This window comes from Belonocnema kinseyi, chromosome 5 (genome assembly GCF_010883055.1).
Source record: "Belonocnema kinseyi isolate 2016_QV_RU_SX_M_011 chromosome 5, B_treatae_v1, whole genome shotgun sequence".
NCBI lineage: Eukaryota > Metazoa > Arthropoda > Insecta > Hymenoptera > Cynipidae > Belonocnema > Belonocnema kinseyi.
The window spans coordinates 94,186,268-94,206,428 of record NC_046661.1 but is presented as its reverse complement, the minus strand read 5'-3'; the positions used below and the strand labels follow the sequence as shown (position 1 = coordinate 94,206,428).

Below are 20,161 nucleotides of genomic sequence, written 5' to 3'. Positions count from 1 at the left end.
CTCAAAACTCAAGCAGTTCCGAGACACTCAGTCGAGACAGTTTACATTAACGCCTAAGCCGTTTGATTCTACGCCGGCGTTTCGTTATTAAACCTAAATTATATGTCCTGCTGTCGAAAAGTATTACATTACAGATTTTTCCCACAAACCCTGTCTGCTCTTAATTAAGGTATGATTATAAGTTTCTCTCTATAATTTCAATCTTGAATATACATTTGCTCACATTCTTCCATCCGTCTCTCTTAATCTATTTACATAAAGAATGCTTTTTCTCAGTAAAGTTATATTTTTCATGTCGATTTACCCGACAGTTGCTGGCCAATCTTTTATCTCGGTTTATATTACATTTCCTGAGTGAAATGTATTTCACTTTCGATTCTCATGATTTCGAAACATACCGCGCATTTTGCGTCACCGATGGTGCTGTTCATAGCCGCAGGAAAGCGAATTACATCCGGTCATTACAAGCGCTAATATTGTTTATCAGAATAACATGTTTAAAAAAATATAGTAATTTCTTGTGTTGATCATTTTACATTGAATTCATTAACAGATTTTAAGATTAAATTAAAAAATATTTCGCAAAAATTTCAGAACGATTTCGAAGATTTCACAAACCTTCAAAGATTTAAGAAGATTTCACAAAAATGTTGCAAGATTTTTAAGGATTTTACAAGATTTCGCGAAAATTTCAGAAAGGTTTCGAGGATTTCACAAAAATTTTGTAAGATTTTACAAGATTGCAGGAAAATTTCATAAATATTTCAAAGATTTTAAATGAGATTTCAGAAGAATTTTAAATATTATGCAAAAAGTTTAAATGATTTCAAAGATTTTAAAAGTCTTCGGAAAAATGCATAAATATTTCCAAGATTTTAAAAGAGATTTCATATTTAAAAAGATTTCAACAGATTCCCAAGATTTTAGAAACATTTAAGATTTTCAATTATTTCGCAAATATTTCAGAAAGATTTAAAAAATTTAAAGGAGATTTGGGAAAATTGATAAGGATTTAGCAAAAGTTCTAGAAACATTTTGAAGATTTCACAAAACTTCAAAGATTTTAAAAGGTTTCAAAAAAATTTTGTAAGATTTGAAAATATTTTAAAGGACATTTCAGAAGATTTTAAAAGATTTCGCCAAAATTTCAGAAACAATTCACAACACTTTAAAGATTTTATAGAACTTTACCATATTTCGGAAAAGTTTCAGAAATATTTCAAAGATTTTAAAAGAGATTACAAAATATTTTTTTTAATATCGCAAAAACTTCTGAAACACTTCGAAAATTTCACAAAACTTTAAAGATTTCAAATGAGATTCGAGAGGATTTGAAAGATTTCGCAAAAAATTTGCAAAGAATTCAAAGGTCTTTAAGGAGATTTCAAAAGATTTAAAAGGAATTCGCAAAAAATTTAGAACCATTTCGAAAATTCCACAAAACTTCAAAGATTTCACAAAAATTTGGTAAGATTTCAAAAGATTTCGCAAAAATTTCTAAGATTTTAAAGGAGATTTCAGACAATTTCAAAAAATGTTGCAAAAATTCCAAAAAGATTTCTAAGACTTCACAAAACTTTTCAAAGATTTCGAAAAAATTTCAGAAAGGTTTCGAAGATTTCACAAAATTTTGTTAACATTCGAACACTTCGAAAACTTCACAAAACTTCAAAGATTTCAGAACATTTAAAAATATATCGCGAAAAATTCAAAAAAATTTAAAAGTTTTCACAAAACTTCAAAGATTTAAAAACATTTTACAGCATTTCGCAAAGAATTCAACGATTTTTAAGGTGATTTCAAAAGATTTAAAAGGAATTCGCCAGAAATTTATAAACATTTCGAATACACGACAAAACTTAAAGAAATTAAAAAGATTTCACCAAAATTTGGTAAGATTTCAAAATATTACGCAAAAATTTCAAAGATTTTAAAGGAGATTTCAGAATATTTCAAAAAATGTTGCAAAAATTCCAGAAAGATTTCACGCAACTTCAAAGATTTCAGCAAAATTTGGTAAGATTTCAAATGATTACGGAAAAATTTTGGAAAGATTTCAAAGATTATAAATGAGATTCCAGAAGATTTAAAAATATTTAGAAAAAAATTCAAACAAATTTCAAAGATTTCATGGAACTTCAAAGATTTAAAAAAATTTTACAAGATTTTGCAAAGAATTCAAAGTTTTTTAATGTCATTTCAAAAGATTTAAAAGGAATTCGACAGAAATTTAGAAACATTTCCAACACTCCACAAAACTTCAAAGATTTAAAAACATTTCACCAAAATTTGATAAGATTTTATTGGAGATTTCAGAAGATTTAAAAAAATGTTGCCAAAATTACATTAAGATTTCAAAGATTTCACAAAACTTCAAAGATTTCACAAAACTTCAAAGATTTCAATGATTTCACAAAAATTTTGTAAGCGTTCGACAAAATTTAAGAAAGTTTTCAAATATCTTCAGAAGATTTTCAGGATTTCAAAAAAAATGTAGATATCAGAATATTTTGCATGCATTTTACAAAGATTTTAAGAATTTTATAAGACTTTGCAAACATTTCGGAGGTTTCAAAGATTTTAAAAGACTTGAGAATACGATTTCACAAAATTTTTTTTATGCTTTCCAAAAATGTTACAAGATTTCGCCAAAACTTCAGAAATTTTGCAAATGTCTTCTGAATATTTGGAGGATTTCAAAAAAATGTTAGATGAAATCAGAATACTTTGTATAAATTTTAGAAAAATTTCGAAAGATTTTACAAAAATTTCAGTTTTCAAAAGATTTTAAAGAATTTTACAAGATTACGTAAAAATGTCAGAGTGCTTTCAAAGATTTTAAAGGATATTTCAGACGATTTCAAAAGATTTTAGAAACATTAAAAATATTTTAAAGGACTTCAGAAGATTTCGCAAAAATTTCGAATATTTCACAAAACTTTCAGATTTTAAAAGATTTCACAAATATATTTAAGATCTCAAAATATTTTAAAGGAATTTGTAAGACTTCACAAAAATTTCAGAGATTTCAAAAATTTTAAAGGAATTAAAAAATACCGGAAAATTTCTAAATATCTTTCGAAACTTTCAAAAGGTTTCAGAAAGATTTTACAAACATTTCAGATTTTTACAAAGATTTCAAAAGATTTCACAGAAATTAAATTTGTTTTAGGATTTCGGAAGATTTCTAAAAAATTTCGGAAAGACGTCAGATTTAAAAAAATGTTTTAATTTTTCTGTAATTGTTGCAAAACCTTCTTACGCTTTTTGAAATCCTTTAAATCATTTTAAATATTTTTGTTAATCTTTTATATTTTTGCGAAATATTTTTTAAAACTTTTACATCGTTTAGAACCTTTGAAATTTTTCTCAAATTCTTTAAAATCATTTAAAATCTTTAAAATTTTTGAGAAATACTTTTAGTTTTTTTTAATATTTCGAAATCTATGACATGTTTGTAACATATATATATTTTTTTCTAAATTTGTTAAATCTTCTGAAATCTTTAAAAATGTTTGAAATCTTTCAAATCATTCTAAATTTTTCGCAAAATCTTTGAAATCCTTACAAATATTTGAAATCTTTGAAATCATTCTGAACTTTTAGCGAAATCTTCTGAAAAATTTTGAAATCCTTTAAAACGTTTTAAATTCTTCTCAAATACTTAAACATCATTTTAAATATTTTTTTTTAATCTCTTAAATTTTTGCAAAATCTTTAGTTTTTTATTAAATTTTATATTTATTCATAATTTATTTTATATTTATCATTTATATATTTATTTTTTATAAAAAAAAGAACGCATTTTCAACCAAATTCTTCAACTTACAACTAAAAACCATCATTTTTTAACCAAAAATAGCTTACTTTTCAGATAAAAAAATTAATTTCAAACAAAAAAAACGAATTTTCAAGAAAATAGTTAAATTCAGTAATATAAAACTATTTTTACAAGTAAATAATCATTTTTATTCAATTTTATATTTATTTATAAATTATTTTACATTTAAAATTTATATATTTATTTTATTTTTGATCAAAAAGAACGAATTTTCAATGAAATACATGAATTTACCACTAAAAAAGCTCAATTCTTAAACAAAAATACAAAAACCTCTGAAATATTTTAAAATGTTTGATATTTTTTTGCTTAATCTTTTGAAAATTTTTGAAATACCTTAAAACCTTTGAAATTCTCCTGGCATTCTTAAAAATCATTTTAATTATTTTGTAAAATCTTTTTAATTTTTTTTAAACATTTTGAAATCTATGACATGTTTGAAAAATATTAAATTTTTTTTCTAAATTTGTTAAATCTTCCCAACTTTTTACAAAATCTTCGGAAATCCTTAAAAATATTTGAAATCTTCGAAAAAATTCTCAACTTTTTTGCGAAATCTTCTTAAAATCTTGAAATCGTTTAAAACCTTTGAAATTTTCTCAAATTCTTTAAATCATTTAAAATCTTTTAAATCTTTGCGAAATTTTTTTAGTAGTTTTTAAACATTTCCAAATCTACGACACGTTTGTAAAATATTAATTTTTTAAATCTTCTAAACTTTTTGCGAAATCTTCTTAAAATCTTTGAAATCCTTCAAAATCTTTGAAATTTGTCTCAAACCCTTTTAAATCTTTTTAATTATTGCGAAATCTTTTCAGTTTTTTTAAACATTTCAAAATCTTTGACATGTTTGTAAAATATTAAATTTTTCTTCTAAATTTGCTAAATCTTCCCCACTTTTTATAAAATCATCTCAAATCCTTAAAAATGTTTGAAATCTTTAAAACCATTCTAAACTTTTTGCAAAATCTTCTAGAAAATTTTGAAATCCTTTAAAATCTTTGAAATCTCTTAAACTCTTTAAAATATTAAAAACCTTTCGAAAATTTTTCGGTTTTATGAATATTCGATTCATTCAAGGAAATTCAAAAATGCACTTCTGTGAATTTTCCACCTACTAGATTTCCTTAAAATATCATTATTATAATAAACTCCTTCAATCATTTCATAGGGATTCTTTCCGATTTTTTACAGCGGAATAGAGTAAAAGCTTTGACTTCTTTTTTAACAATACATTTTATTATATGAGCAACTAAATGAATAAAAACAACCTGGTACAATTTATATAGGCGACTTATCGAATCCTTGATTCCAATACATGTTGGCTTTCGGTTTGTCCTCATAGTTTGGCCAATCAGCATCTCCAGGAATTGAAGTCTTCCTCGATCTGCTCACACGCCAACCTTGTTTGGACATCCAAGTCTAGAATCCAATTGATAGAAAGAATTACATTTTATTTTCCCCCTTTTTCTCCTCGATTATTTTTCTTAAGAAAAAAAACGCAAAATTCCAGGGAAAAAACCTACCGCTGAATTGTATTTGAAGTAGTAAAAAGTGAGGTAAACGAGTCCAATGCCAATAGCAGTTTTAGCTGCACAGTGACGAATCGTTTCAGCCATCTCAAGACCCTGTAAAATTTTATCTTTCAGGCTGATCGAAAAACTTCATTTTCAAAATTTCCTGATTTTTCCTTGACCAATTTTTCATTTTCTCTGGTCATTAATATTTAAAGAACATAATTTTAATCTTGAAATCTTTCTTTAACATGGAATCTTTTACAAGCGGGATAAAACAATTTTAGATTAAAATTTTAAACTTTTGAATTTTTTTATTTATTACAAACAAAAGATGACTTTTCTAAGCAAGAAGATTAATTTTTCCTTCAAAAACGTCGAATTCTCAAGAAAAAGATTAAAACTGGACCCGAAAAATTACTTTTAAACGAAATAGTTCAATTTTCAACAAACAACTTGCATTTTCAACCAAATATATCAATTTTCAAGCCAAAAAGACGAATTCTCAACTACAGAGTGGAATTTTGAAACTAAACCGGGTTTTATTTTTTAATCAAATTGTTAAATTTTAAACAAATAAATTAAATTTTCAATAAAATAGTTGAATTTTTAACCAATTTGTTGAATTCTCGAGTAAAAAATATGCATTTTAAACTAAAAACATTTGCATTTACAATCAAATAGTTAAACTTGAAAGACGTAGATTTGATTTTTTTAAATAGTTTAACTTTGAACAAAATAATTGAATCTCAAACCTATAAAAATAAATTTTCAATGAAATTATCGAAATTTAATTTTAAAATATTCGAATTTAACAAAAAAGTTGCATTTTCAAACAAATAATTAAATTTGTAAACCAAAAAGACGAATTCTCAACGAGACAGTTGAATTTAGAACCAAAAAAGGTTTTATTTTTTAATTAAAAAGTTAGATTTTTAAGAATTACATTTCAAATAAAATCATTACATTTTCAATCACATGGTCGAATTTTAAAATAAAAAATAATAATCTTAAACTAAAAACCGTTGCATTTACAAGAACATAATTGAACTTGAAAGACGTAGAGATGAATTTTCAACAAAATAGTTTAATTTTTAGCAAAATAGTTGAATACCCAACCGAATGATCGATATTCAAACAAAAAATAATTAATTTCAATAAAAACAGTTGCATTTTCAACTAAATATTAAAAATTTTAAACCAAAAAGACGAATTCTCAATTACAGAGTTGAATTTAGAACCGAAAAAGGTTTTATTTTTAATTCAAATAGTTAAGCTTTAAACAAAATAGTTGAATTGTTGACCAATTTGTTGAATTTTCAAATCAAAAAGATGAATCTTAAACTAAAAACATTTGCATTTACAACAAAATAGTTAAATTTGAAAGACGTAAAGATGATAAAATAGTTGAATCTTGAGCCTGCAAAAATGAATTTTCAACCGAATTATCGAAATTTCATTTTAAAACATTCAAATTTAACCAAATTTGTAATTTGTAAACCAAAAAGACGAATTCTCAACTAGACAGTTGAATTTAGAACCAGAAAATGTTTTATTTTTTAATTAAATAGTTAAATTTTTAAGAAAATAATTAAATTTTAAGCAAAATAACTAAATTTTCAATCATATGGTCGAATTTAAAAATAAAAAATATTAATCTTAAACTAAAAACCGTTGCATTTACCACCAAATAGTTGAATATGCAACCTATAAAGAAGAATTTTCATCCAAATGATAAAAATTTATTTTTAAAATAACCAATTCCAACAAAAAACAGTTGCATTTTCAACAAAATACTTAAATTTTCAAACCAAAAAGATGAATTCTCAACTACAGAGTTGAATTTAGAACCAAAAAAGGTTCTATTTTTTTTTTATTAAAAATTTAAATTTTGAACAAAATGATTGAATGTTAAACAAAATAGTTGAATTTTTAACCAATTTGTTGAATTTACAACCAACAAAGATGAATTTTCAAACCAAAAATGGAACTTTCAAACAAAAAGGATTAAACTTAAACCAAAAACCGTTACATTTTAAACCAAATAGTTTAATTTTTAGACTAAAAAGTCCAATGTTTCAAAAAAATTTTACTTTTGAACCCGAAAAAATTAATTTTCGACAAAAAAGCTTATTTCCAATCATGAAAGATAAAATTTCAACAACAAAATTAATTTCTGTTGAATTCTCAACAAAAAAGGTTGAATTTTAGACAAAAAAGATCACTCTTTACGAGATTAGTTAAATTTTCAACAAACTTGTTAAATAATTTTTTATTTTCAAAAAATTTTTTATGTTAAAAAAAATAGCTGAATTTTTAACCAACAGATATAAATTTCCAAACAGATGATGGAATTTTTGAACAAAAAGGTTAAACTTCAATAAAAAACCGTTGCATTTTCAACCTAGCAGGTTGATTTTTAACCCAAAAAATGGAATGATTTAGAAAACAGTTGACTTTTAAGCCCCCAAAAAGTTAAATTTCAACCTACAAAGATGAGTTTAAAAACCAGACGATCGAACTTTAATTTAAAAAAAGATTGAAATTCAACCAAAAGTAAATTAATTTTCAACTAAATATTTAAAATTTCAAGACAAAAAGGCGAATTTTTAAGACGATAGTTGAATTTTCACCCAGAAAACTGAAAATTTCAACAAAAATATTAATTCTCAGGAAAAAAGGTAAAAGTTGGTATTTCAATTAACAAAAAAACTTTTTTCTAAAAAATAATTTAATTTTAAACGAATGAGCTGAATTTGCAACAACAAAAAATTAAAATTTTAACAAAATAGTTGAATTTTTAACCAAAAAAGACGAATTTAACAAAAATACAGAAATGAAATAAAAAAACAGTTGAATTTTCAACCTAACAAAAGACATATTCAATCAAAAATGAAAAAGTTAAATTTTCAATAAGAAAATTAATTTTCTAACAAAAAATAAGAATTTTCAAGAAAACAATCAAATTTTCAAACAAAGAGTTGAATGTTCAAGTAAAATTATAAATTTTTGAATAAAAAAGCCGAAAATTAAAAATCTAAAGATTTTTCCGTCAAGAAAGAAAAAATAATTCACGAAAATTATTGAGCTTTCAAGCCAAACGACAAATTTTCTAAAAAGCAGTTATTTAAAAAAAAAACTAATTTTCAGCAAAATAGTTCAACTCTCAACAAAGCAATTAAATTTTCAACAAAAGAAATTAATTTTAACCATAATAGATAAATTTCGAAAACAAAATGAAGAATTTTCAACCAAGAAGATATTTTACAACAAAAAAAAGAATTTTCAACAAAAAACTTCATCCAAATTGTTGAAATTTGAAGCTAAACGACGAAATTCCTGTAAAACAGTCCAATTTAAAACAAAAGAGTTAATTTTCTGCCACACAGTTGCATGTTTTAACCCAAAAAGTGGGCATTTCAATCTAGATTATTAGTTTTATTTATAAAAAAAAATACATTCTCAACAAAAAATAGAATAGTTGATGTTTGAACAAAAAAAGATTTTAATTTTAAATCAAAAACTGTTTAAGTCAATCAAAAATTACGATTTTTCACCAAAATTGTTGAATTAAAACAGTTTAATTATTAATCTAAAAATTTCAATTTTTTACAAGCCCGTTGACTTTAAAACCCGAACAGATGAATATTTATCAAAAAAAGTTTTTTTTCAACTAAAAAAGATGAATTTTAAACCAAAAGTGACTAATTTTCAACAAAATAGTTGAAATTTTCATGAAATAGTTCAATTTTCAAGACAAAAATACAAAATTTTGTGTAAAGATAGTTAAATTTTCAATCAAAAGGTTCATTTTAAACCTAGAACGAGGAATTTTCAATCAAGAAAGATTAATCTTTTCCCAAAAAAGAATAATTTCTAATGACAAAAGACGAATTTTTTATCCAAAAAGTTGAATTTTCAAGAAAACTTTTTAATTTTCGACCAAGAAGGATAATATTGAAAAAAATTTTTTAACAGTAAAATTTTTAACAAAAAAAAAAACTAACAGTTCAATGACACTATTCAAAAAAATTGCAAGCAAAAAAAACGAATCTTTTAGAAACCCCTTGAATTTGCAACCAGACAAGTTAAATTTTCGATAAAAGCGTTCATTTTTAAACCAATATATGAATTTTCAATTCAAAAAGACGAATTTTATATCCAGAAAGATGAATCTTCTACCATAAAAGAACAATTTTTTAATTCAAAAGGACCAATTTTCAATGCGAAACCGTTGAATTTTCGACCAAGAAAGATGAGTTTTTACGAAATTGTAAAATTTTCAAACAAATAGTCAAATAATTAACCAAAAGAGATCAATTCTGAAATAAAAATATAATATTAGGCTTTTCAATCAAGAAGAATTTAAAAATAAAAACACATTTAAACATCTATTATCCCAATTCAAACTATTTTAGATTAGGTAAGTTTTTGAAAAAAATGACAAATTTTGAATGAAATGTCAATTAAAAATACCAACTCGCAATAAAAAATCGAATAGTTAAATTTTCAGTACAAAAAATTAATTTTTAACACAAAACCAAACAAACAGTTTTTAACTAAAAAAGGTACGTTTTTAACAAAAACTTGAGTAGATAAATTTTCATTTTAAGTCATTAGTTAAAAAAAAAAAGAATAGAAATTGTCAACTGATGAGAGGAATTTTTAAATAAAATTCAGAATCTTCAACCAAGATAAATAAATTTTCAATAAAATAATTAAATTTTTAAACAAGAAAATTTATTTCCTACCAAAAATACAAAGAATTTTCAACAATATTCATGACTTTGCCACCGAATCACTACATTTTTAACTTAAAAAGATACATTTTTAATAAAAAAATGTTGAATCATTACAAAAAATGAATCTAGAAAAAAGTAGTTCAACTTTAAACAAAATATAAGTTTAAAAAAAGTTAAATTTCGACAACAACAAAATTAAATCCTCAAGTAGAGATGAACATTCTAAAAAAAAACATGAATTTTCAACCAAGAAGATTAATTTTCTACAAAAAAAGATTTTTTAACTAACAATGATAAATTATCAATGACAAATTTTTAAATAAACTAAATGGTTAACTGAAATTTGAATCTTTAACTGAACAAAAGAGTTTTTAAGCAAAAAGCTTAATTTTTCCACTAAATTCAGAACTATAATCCTTTAGAAAAATGTTCCTAAATAAAATTAGAATTCTTTACAAAATTTCCTGCTTAAAAGTCAAAATTTTAATTATTCACGAGAATTCCTTGTCCCAATTCATTAACTTATAATTACTTATTAAAATTCTCCGTCCCAAACTCAGAATCGCAATTCCTTACTCAAATTTCCTGACCCAAATTAAAGAAATTTTCTGTCCCAAACTCAAAATTATATTTTGCAATAAAAAATTAAAATAAGTTTTCCAAAATCCCCATGTCCTGCAGTTAAAATGATAATTCTTTACGGAAATTCCTTGTTCCAAAGTTAAAATGATACATTTTTACGGAATTTCTTTGTTAGAAAGTAAAAATTGTAATTCTTTACGATAATTCCCTGTCTCAAAGTTTAAATTATAATTATTTACAGGAATTTTCTATTGAAAAATACGAATTTTTAACAAAAAAAGGATCAATATAAAACCAAAAATCGAATAATTATATTTTTAATTAAAAAATTTAGGTTTTTAGCAAAAATACCAGAAGAACTAAAAAAAGTTATAAAATCCAACCAAGGCGATGAACTTTCAAATAAAATGATACATCTCCAAAGAGATTAATTTTTTAACGCAGAAAACCAGGAAGTTAAATTTTCAATATAAACAATTAATTAAAAAAAAACATAAAAAATTCCCAACTATTTCGCGTTTTTTACCGGTTGGCAAATATTTTTCATGGTGAATAAATTAAAACATTCGAAATCTAAAACTAAAAAATATTCCATTTAATGTAATAAAAACTGAGTTGCAAATCATTTTGAACATTTTTGAACTAGAAATAGTAAAAATTGAACGATTACATTTTTACTGTAAATGCTCTTAAATTAAAAGTTAATTTATCTTCATTTTAAATACTTTCAAACTCCTTAAAAAGCTTCAAAATTTGATTTAAAAATCTTGAAGCATCTGCATGTTGTTTTAGATTTATTCAAATTAAAAATTTTTTTTTTTACATTTTTTCAATATTTCCCAAGTTTTTTTTTTAAATCCTGCAAAATAAAACATATTTCCTTTAATTCTTCAAGATTCATTTATGATAATTTTGGAAATCTTTTTACAAACCATCTTAGAGTAATTTTTAATAATAAAAAGTCATTTTCAATTTTCCTAGGAAGCTTAGGAAAATGTTTTTTATTCTTTGGAACTATTTTATAATTTTTAAAAAGATTCTAAATTTTTTCTGTGAAATCTGCAAAAATCTATAAAACTGAAATTATTTCAAATTGCTAACCATTTTTAATTTTTTCAGGTCTTCTAAATATCTCTTTAACTTACTGGATTTTTTTGTAGAAATGATAGGTGCTCAATATTTATTATAGATCAAAATTCAACAATTTTTATTTTCTTAAGTAAAACAAATAAAATTGTAACGTTCAAAATTTAATTTCAAATATTGCATTTATAATTACTGATTTTGCGTGAACAATAAATATTTCTAAATATTATGAAACTGTTATTTTTCTGAATTAAAACATTTCAAATTTTCAAATTTTAAACTAAAACAGTATTTTAAATGTAATGAAAGCCTTTAATTATGAATATATTATTTTCAAGTTATTAAAAATTGAAACTAGTTTATAAAGTTTAAATCGTGAAATTCTTAAATTTTGAACTGATTCCGAATCGTCTTGTAAAATCATTATTATTTATATTTATTTGATCAAATGAAAAGATTTTTTATCCAAAATTGTCGACTTCAAACTCCACTAATTTCTATTAATCCAACCTGGAAAATTTTTAAGTGAAATATTTTCGAATTATGCATTGTAAACTAAATGATATCATAATGGAAAAAGATTTTAAAAAATCAACTCATTATTTAAAAAAAAAAACGGTTGAAATAAAACTTGAACAGATTTTTATTATAAAAATTAATAAAATCCCCGTTCAGCGGCCACATATTTGAATTTCCAATCAAGAAAGATAAATGATCAATTGAAAATATAAATTTTCAATCAAGAATGAATAGGCTTAATTTTAGCTGCACTTTGAGACATTAAAATATAATATTGCTTTACCAGTTTTGGGGTGAGAGCCCTTTCCAATTTGTCCATAGGTGCTCTGTAAAATCGCCGAATTGGATTGTATCTAGCTTCGTAATAACCCTCGGGGATTGTGGGCTCATCATGTTCTAAAATTTGATCTTTGCACCATTGTGCACGCCAAGCACGTTCTTCTGCGGACATGCCGATACATCTTTCCCTTTCATCGGCCATTCGGCCCGTGATGGACATGGGAATTACGCCACCGGTGGCGGATTCTGTTGCCGCATCACATGCTTCTTTCGTTGTTGTTGGTTCACTCATGGTGATTTCTGCAGAAACAGTTTTCTAAATACCTTCTGAATTTATTTTGTTTCAGAGTTTAGAGCCCAAAATACTCTCCAAACTTTTAGGCAAAAAAAAACATGAATTTTTCAACCAAATAGTTCAATTTTCAACCTAAACGGATGAAAGGTGAAACAAAAAATACGAATTTTCAAAAAAAAAAATGCATTTTTAATCATAGAACTAAATTTTAAACGCACAAATTGAAATTTTCAATCAAAAAATATTTTTCAGTCAATAAGAACAAATAACATGGAATTTTTCAACCAAAAAAGATTATTCAGTTAGGAAAGAAAAAATAACTCCACAAAATTTTGAAATTTTCAAATCAAAATGACGAATTTTCTACAAAAAAGTTGCATTTCCAATTTCGAAATATGAGTTTTTAACTAAAAAGTTCAACAAAGAAATTCTAAACCCATTAAAATAAATTAATTAAAAAAAGAAAGAATTTTCAACAAATAGGTTCATTTTTCAATTAAGAAAGAAAAAATAATAATAAATTCTAGAATTTTCCACAAAGAAGTTGAGTTTTGAATTTTTCAACCAAAAAAGATTTTTTATTTAGAAAAGAAAAAATAACTCAATAAAATTTCAAAATTTTCAAAAAAAATGACGAATTTTCAACAAACAATTGAATTTTTAATAAAAGAACTAAATTTTAAACGCAAAAATTGAAATTTTCAATAAAAAAATATTTTTCAGTCAATAAGAAAAAATAACTCCAGAAAATGTTGAAATTTTGAAACGGATTTTCAACAAAATAATTTAATTTTCAACAAAGAATTGAATTTCCAACAAAATAATTGAATTTTTAACAAAGACTAGAATTTGCAACAAAAGAATGGAATTTTTCAACCGAAAAAGATTATTCAATTAGGAAAGAAAAAATAACTCCACAAAATTTTGAAATTTTCAAATCAAAATGACGAATTTTCTACAAAAAAGTTTCATTTTCAATAAAAGAACTGAATTTTAAACGCACAAATTGAAATTTTCAATCAAAAAATATTTTTCAGTCAATAATAAAAAATAACTCCAGAAAATGTTGAAATTTTTGAAACGGATTTTCAACAAAATAATTTAATTTTCAACAAAGAATTGAATTTCCAACAAAATAATTGAATTTTTAACAAAGACTAGAATTTCCAACAAAAGCATGGAATTTTTCAACCGAAAAAGATTATTCAGTTAGGAAAGAGAAAATAACTCAACAAAATTTTGAAATTTTCATATCAAAATGACGAATTTTCTACAAAAAAGTTGCATTTCCAATTTCAAAATGTAAGTTTTTAACAAAAAAGTACAAAAAGAAAATTCTAAAAATATTTGAAGAAGTATATTAAACAAGAAAGCATTTTCAACAAATAAGTTGATTTTTAAACTAAGAAAGAAAGAAAAAGAATTAATTGTAGAGTTTTCCACAAAGAAGTTTAATTTTCTAACAAATCGTAGAAATTTTTAACCAAACAGTTCAAGTTTCTACCAAAATAGTGACATTTTCAACTCAAAAATAGGAATTTCAAACGAAGAAGATTAATTTTCTACAAAAAAGACGACTTTTCATCAAAAAACATAAATTTCCAACGAAAGCATTGCATTTTTCAACGAAAAAAGATAAAATAACACAACAAAATCTTGAAATTTGCAAATAAAAATCACGAAGTTTCTACAAAAAAGTTGCATTTCCAATTTCAAAATATGAGTTTTTAACTAAAAAATTCAACAACAAAATTCTAAACCCATTTAAATAAATTGATTAAAAAAAGAAAGAATTTTCAACAAATAGGTTCATTTTTCAATTAAGAAAGAAAAAAAAAAGAATAAATTCTAGAATTTTCCACAAAGAAATTGAGTTTTTAATTTTTCAACCAAAAAAGATTTTTCATTTAGAAATAAAAAAATAACTCAACAAAATTTCAAAATTTTCAAATAAAAATGACGATTTTTCAACAAACAATTGCACTTTCAATAAAAGAACTGAATTTTAAACGCACAAATTGAAATTTTCAATCAAAAAATATTTTTCAGTCAATAAGAAAAAATAACTCCAGAAAATGTTGAAATTTTGAAACGGATTTTCAAGAAAATAATTTAATTTTCAACAAAATAATTGAATTTTTAACAAAGAATAGAATTTCCAACAAAAGCATGGAACATTTCAACCGAAAAAGATTATTCAGTTAGGAAAGGAAAAATAACTCAACAAAAATTTGAAATTTTCAAATCAAAATGACGAATTTTCTACAAAAAAGTTGCATTTCCAATTTCAAAATGTAACTTTTTAACAAAAAAGTACCAAAAAAAAATTCTACAAACATTTGAAGAGATGAATTAAAAAAGAAAGCATTTTCAACAAGTAGATTGATTTTTAAACTTAGAAAGAAAGAAAAAGAAAAAATTGTAGAATTTTCCACAAAAAAGTTGAATTTTCTAACAAATCGTAGACATTTTTAACTAAATAGTTCAAATTTCAACCACAATAATAAAATTTTAAACTCAAAAACAAGAATTTCAAACGTAGAAAATTAATTTTCTACAAAGAGACGAATTTTCAACAAAAAACTTTACTTTTAAAATAAAAGAATGAATTTTCAACCAAGAATGGAATAGTTAAATTTTCAGTAAACAAATTCAAACTATACAGATGAATCGTCAAGCCAAAAAGACTAATTTTCAAAAAAAAATTGTATTATCAACAAAATAAATAAATTTTCAACCAAAAAAGATTTTTCATTTAGGAAAGAAAAATAACTCAACAAAATTGCTGAATTCTCAAATAAAAAATTACGTATTTTCTAAAAAAAGTTGCATTTCCAACTCCAAAATATGAATTTTCAACAAAAAAATTCTAAAATCATTTGAACACATGAATTGAAAAAAAAATTTCTAAAACATTCGAATAGTTGAACTAAAAAATTTGTATTTCCAGTTTCTACCAAAATAGCTATCTTCAACCAAAAACATGAATTTTTAATAACAAAATAACATGATTTTTTAAAAATAAAACAATAAATTTTCAACCAAGAATGGAACTTAAATTTTTAGTAACAAAAAAAGTTCAACCTATAAAGATGAATGGTCAAACCAAAAAGACGAATTTTACGAACTTTCAACAAAAGAATTGAATTTTCAACAGTCACTCAAGAAAGAAGAACAAACTCAAGTAAATTGTAGAATTTTCTACGAAAAAAAAATCTCATTTTCAATCCCAAAATATGAATTTTCAACAAAAAAGTTAATTTTCAACCAAACTGCTGAAATTCCCAGCAAAAATATAAATTTTCAACCAAATAGTTTCAGTTTTTAACAAAATTTTTTAATTTATAAACCAAAAACAGGAAAATTCAACGAAGAAAATTAAATTTCTACCAAAAATACAAATTTTTAACACAAAAAATAACATGAATTTTTAAATAAAACAATCAATTTTTAACCAACAATGGAATAGATAAATTGCAGTTAAAAAAATTTTAATTTAAAAAGATGAATGGTCAAACCAAAAATAGGAATATACAACATAGAATTTAATTTTCAACAAAAACATTACATTTTTCAACCAAAAAAGATTTTCCAGTCAAAAAAGAAAAAATTGCAGAAGAAAATTTTGTAATTTTCAAACAAAAACGACGAGTTTTCTACAAAATATGAGTTTTCAACAAAAACGTTAATTTTCATCAAAATAATTGAATTTTTTAACAAACTTTTAATTATTCAAGCAAAATCAAAACAAAATGTTCCAAAAGCATTTGAACAGTTGAATTAAAAAAGAAAGCATATTCAACAAATTGGTTGAATTTTTAAATAAGAAAAAAAAGCAATATTTTGTTAAATTTTCTACAAAAAAGTGTCAGTTTCTACAAAATCATTGAAATTTTCAACCAAATATTTCCAGTTTCTACCAAAATAGTTAAATTTATAAAATAAAAATAGGAACTTTCATCGAAGAAGATTAATTTTTAAAAAATGAATAAAAAAAACATGAATTTTTAAATAAGACAAGACAATGAATTTTCAACCAAGAATGGAATAGTTAAATGTTCACTTAAGAAAAGAAAACAAATTTCCAACCCCAAAATATGAATTTTTAACAAAAAAGTTATCTTGAGCAAAATAACTGAATTCTTTACCAGACTCTTGTAGTTGCAAGCAAAAAAAATTCGAAACACATTTGTATATTCGAATCAAACAAATAAAAAAATTTTCAACAAGTAGGTTGAGTTTTCAAGTAAGAAAGAAAAAAAACAATAAATTGTTGAATTAGCTAAAAAAATATGGATTTTTTTCTCCAAATCGTATAAATTTTTAACCAAATAGTTCAAATTTGTATCAAAATAGTTAAATTTTCAAACCAAAAATAGGAACTTTCAACTAAGAATATTAATTTATACCAAAAAGACGAATATTCAAGAAAAAACTTGAATTTTTAAATAAAACAATGCATTTTCAACCAAGAATAGGATAAATAATTTTTCAATTAAAAAAATTTAAATAAATATTTTTCTATCTATAAAGATGAATATTCAAATCTAGATGACGAATTTTCAACAAAATAATTGAATTTTCTAACAAACTGTACCTGTTGGAATTTCGAGAAAAAAACTAACGAATTTTCTAAAAATATTTGAACAGTTAAATTACAATGAAAGCCCTTTTTCAACCAAAAAGTGGAGTTTTCAACTAAGAAAGCAAAAAAAAATGGTTTAACCTTCTACAAAAAAGTTGAATTTTTTATCGAACTGTTGAAATATCAAGCAACAAGATCAATTTTCAACCAAATAGTTTAAGGTTTTAGGTTTTTCAATAAAGAATTAAGTAGTTAAATTTGCAATTAAAAAAAATATTTTTAAACTATTAAGGTGAATGGACAAACCAAAAAGACGAACTTTCAAAAAAAGAAGTGAATTTTCAACCAAGTCATTCAAGAAAGAAAAAAAGAAGCAGAAGGAAATTGTTGAATTTTCAATTGAAAATTATAAATTTTCTACAAAAAAATTGCATTTCCAATCCCAAAATATGAATTTTTGAAGAAAAAAGTTAATTTTCAATCCAAATCTGGAAATTTCAAGCCAAAATAAATCCGCTAAAAACATTTGAACAGCTGAACATCCTTCACTAAAAAATAAAAAAACGTAAGAAAATTGTTGAATTTTCAAGTTGAATTTTCTGTAAAAAAAAGTTGAATTTCCCAATCCAAAATATGAATTTTCAGTAAAAAATTTAATTTTCAACAAAATAATAGAATTTTCAACGAAATAATAGAATTTTTGACCAAGCTGTTGAAATTTCTAGCCAAAAAGACGAATTTTCTAGAAAAAAAAAATAGTTACATTTTCAACCCCAAAATACGAAATTTCAATAAAAAAAGGTAATTTTCAACAAAATAATCGAATTTTCAACCAAACCGTAGAATTTTTAACGAAAAGATGCAACCTGTAGCACAAATATAATACATAAAGGACATTCAAATTGAAAAGAATTGATTGTCAAAAAACAAAATATATTAATTTTCGTTAAAAATAAAAGAAATTTTCAATCCAAAAGTATGAATTTTATTTAAAAAATACGAGTCTTGAACAAAACAGTTGAATTTGCGACACAAAAAAGGCTGAATTTCTTACCAAGTAATTAAATTTTAAACAAAGAAATTAATACTAAACATAAAGTATAATAAACGAGTTTTCAGTTAAAAAGAATAAGTCTTATACAAAAAAAATTAATTTCAAACAAAAACGATGCTTTTTCTAAACAAATAATGAGTTTTCAATCCGAAAAGACGATTTTTTAAATCCAAAAATGCGAATATTAAGGAAAACATTGGATTTTTCCACAAAAAAGGGGGCTTTTTAACAAAATGGTTGAGTTTTTAAGGACATAATTATATTTTTCAACCAATCAGTAGAATTTTCAACTAAAATAGATTATTTCTAAATATAAAATACAATACAAAATACAATATCCAAAAAATGATTATTATCAAAAGGACAAATTTTGAAACAAAGCAGTTCAATTTTCGACCAAAAATGATTTTTTAAACAAATAATTGAATTTTAACAAATTTGTCATATTTTAGTAAGACTGTTTTTCTTGATTTTATAAACTATTTAAAAAAATATTAACTATTGAGGTTATGTGTCCCTCTGGTAAAAAAAACACGAAAAACACTAAGCTGAAAGTGTTAATTTTATTCTTTTTAGTGACACTTTTGTAGAAAGAGACTAATTTTGTCACTTTAGTTACACTATTATCAATTAAAATTTTTTTAACTTCGATACGTTTTCAAGGAACCTTTAAAAGTTCATTAATTTTTGTTGACAGTAAAAAATCGACCGGGATTTATTATTTTTATGTGTTTGTAAATATTAACATATTTAGGAATTTAATTATAAAAAAAAGATAACAATTGCAAAAGAAAATTGAACAAAAAATGTACATTAAACAGAAAAATAACTTGTGTTTCAGTTTTTATGTCTGTGTACCTCTCAAAATTCAAATTTACATTTCCGAATTCCTTTCCCTTATTTCCTATTGATTCATTTTGTTCCATTTTCATGCCAAATATAATTTTTTTAAGTGTTTATCAAATTATTCTAGATGGATAGAAAAAAATATTGACCTATAGATTGAGAATTCAATATCTTAAAAATGTTCAAAAATTAAAAAATCAAGACCATATCAACACAGTAATATTAAATCGGGTAGAAGAAAACTCCTTAACAATGCTATTTAATTGTTTAGAACCCTAATTTGTTTTATTATGTGAACAAAATAGTTCTAAAACCATTTTTAGCAGGTACTAAAATGGCATAGAATAAACATTAATTTACTTTCAAAGTTCAAAGTTCGATATAAAAAGAAACCATTTTTATGAAAATTGAAATAATAATAATAAAAATAATAATAAAAATCATACCTTTATTCACGACTAGAACGGGAAGAAAAAGATATTCAGATTTCTGTTTTTTTAGCAGACAGGAACAAAATTATTTAGAACCTTCTAGGTTATGTATCGTCTGTTACGTCATACTGGGCGGCTCACACGCACTGCGCATGCGACAAGTTCGACTTTTTAAACATTAGAAATTTATATCTATTAAAATCATAACAAAAAACCTTACAAAATTAATTAATTGTAACTGAAGAGGCAAGATGCTCTTTAGAATAAAATTACTTTTTAAAATTCAATAACTCAAAATTTTTTTCATGTAAAATTGAACATTTTTGTGGAAAATCTGAAATTAAACTACTAAATTTCGTAATTAAAAAAAACTGTAAATTGATATAT

General features: G+C 23.4%; 1 protein-coding gene across 1 annotated transcript in view; it reads right to left on the bottom strand.

Annotated features, from left to right (window-relative positions):
• The window catches only part of LOC117173011 (exosome complex exonuclease RRP42), a 40,386-nt gene extending 20,485 nt beyond the window's left edge, over positions 1–19,901 (bottom strand). The window contains exons 1-3 of the mRNA XM_033361357.1: positions 19,790–19,901; positions 12,568–12,863; positions 5,368–5,469 (exon numbers count right to left, since the gene is read on the bottom strand). Coding sequence (XP_033217248.1) covers positions 5,368–5,469; positions 12,568–12,855 — 390 coding nt within the window. The 5' untranslated portion in view covers positions 12,856–12,863; positions 19,790–19,901. The remainder of the gene's footprint in view (positions 1–5,367; positions 5,470–12,567; positions 12,864–19,789) is intronic.
• Between the last annotated feature and the right edge of the window lie 260 nt (positions 19,902–20,161).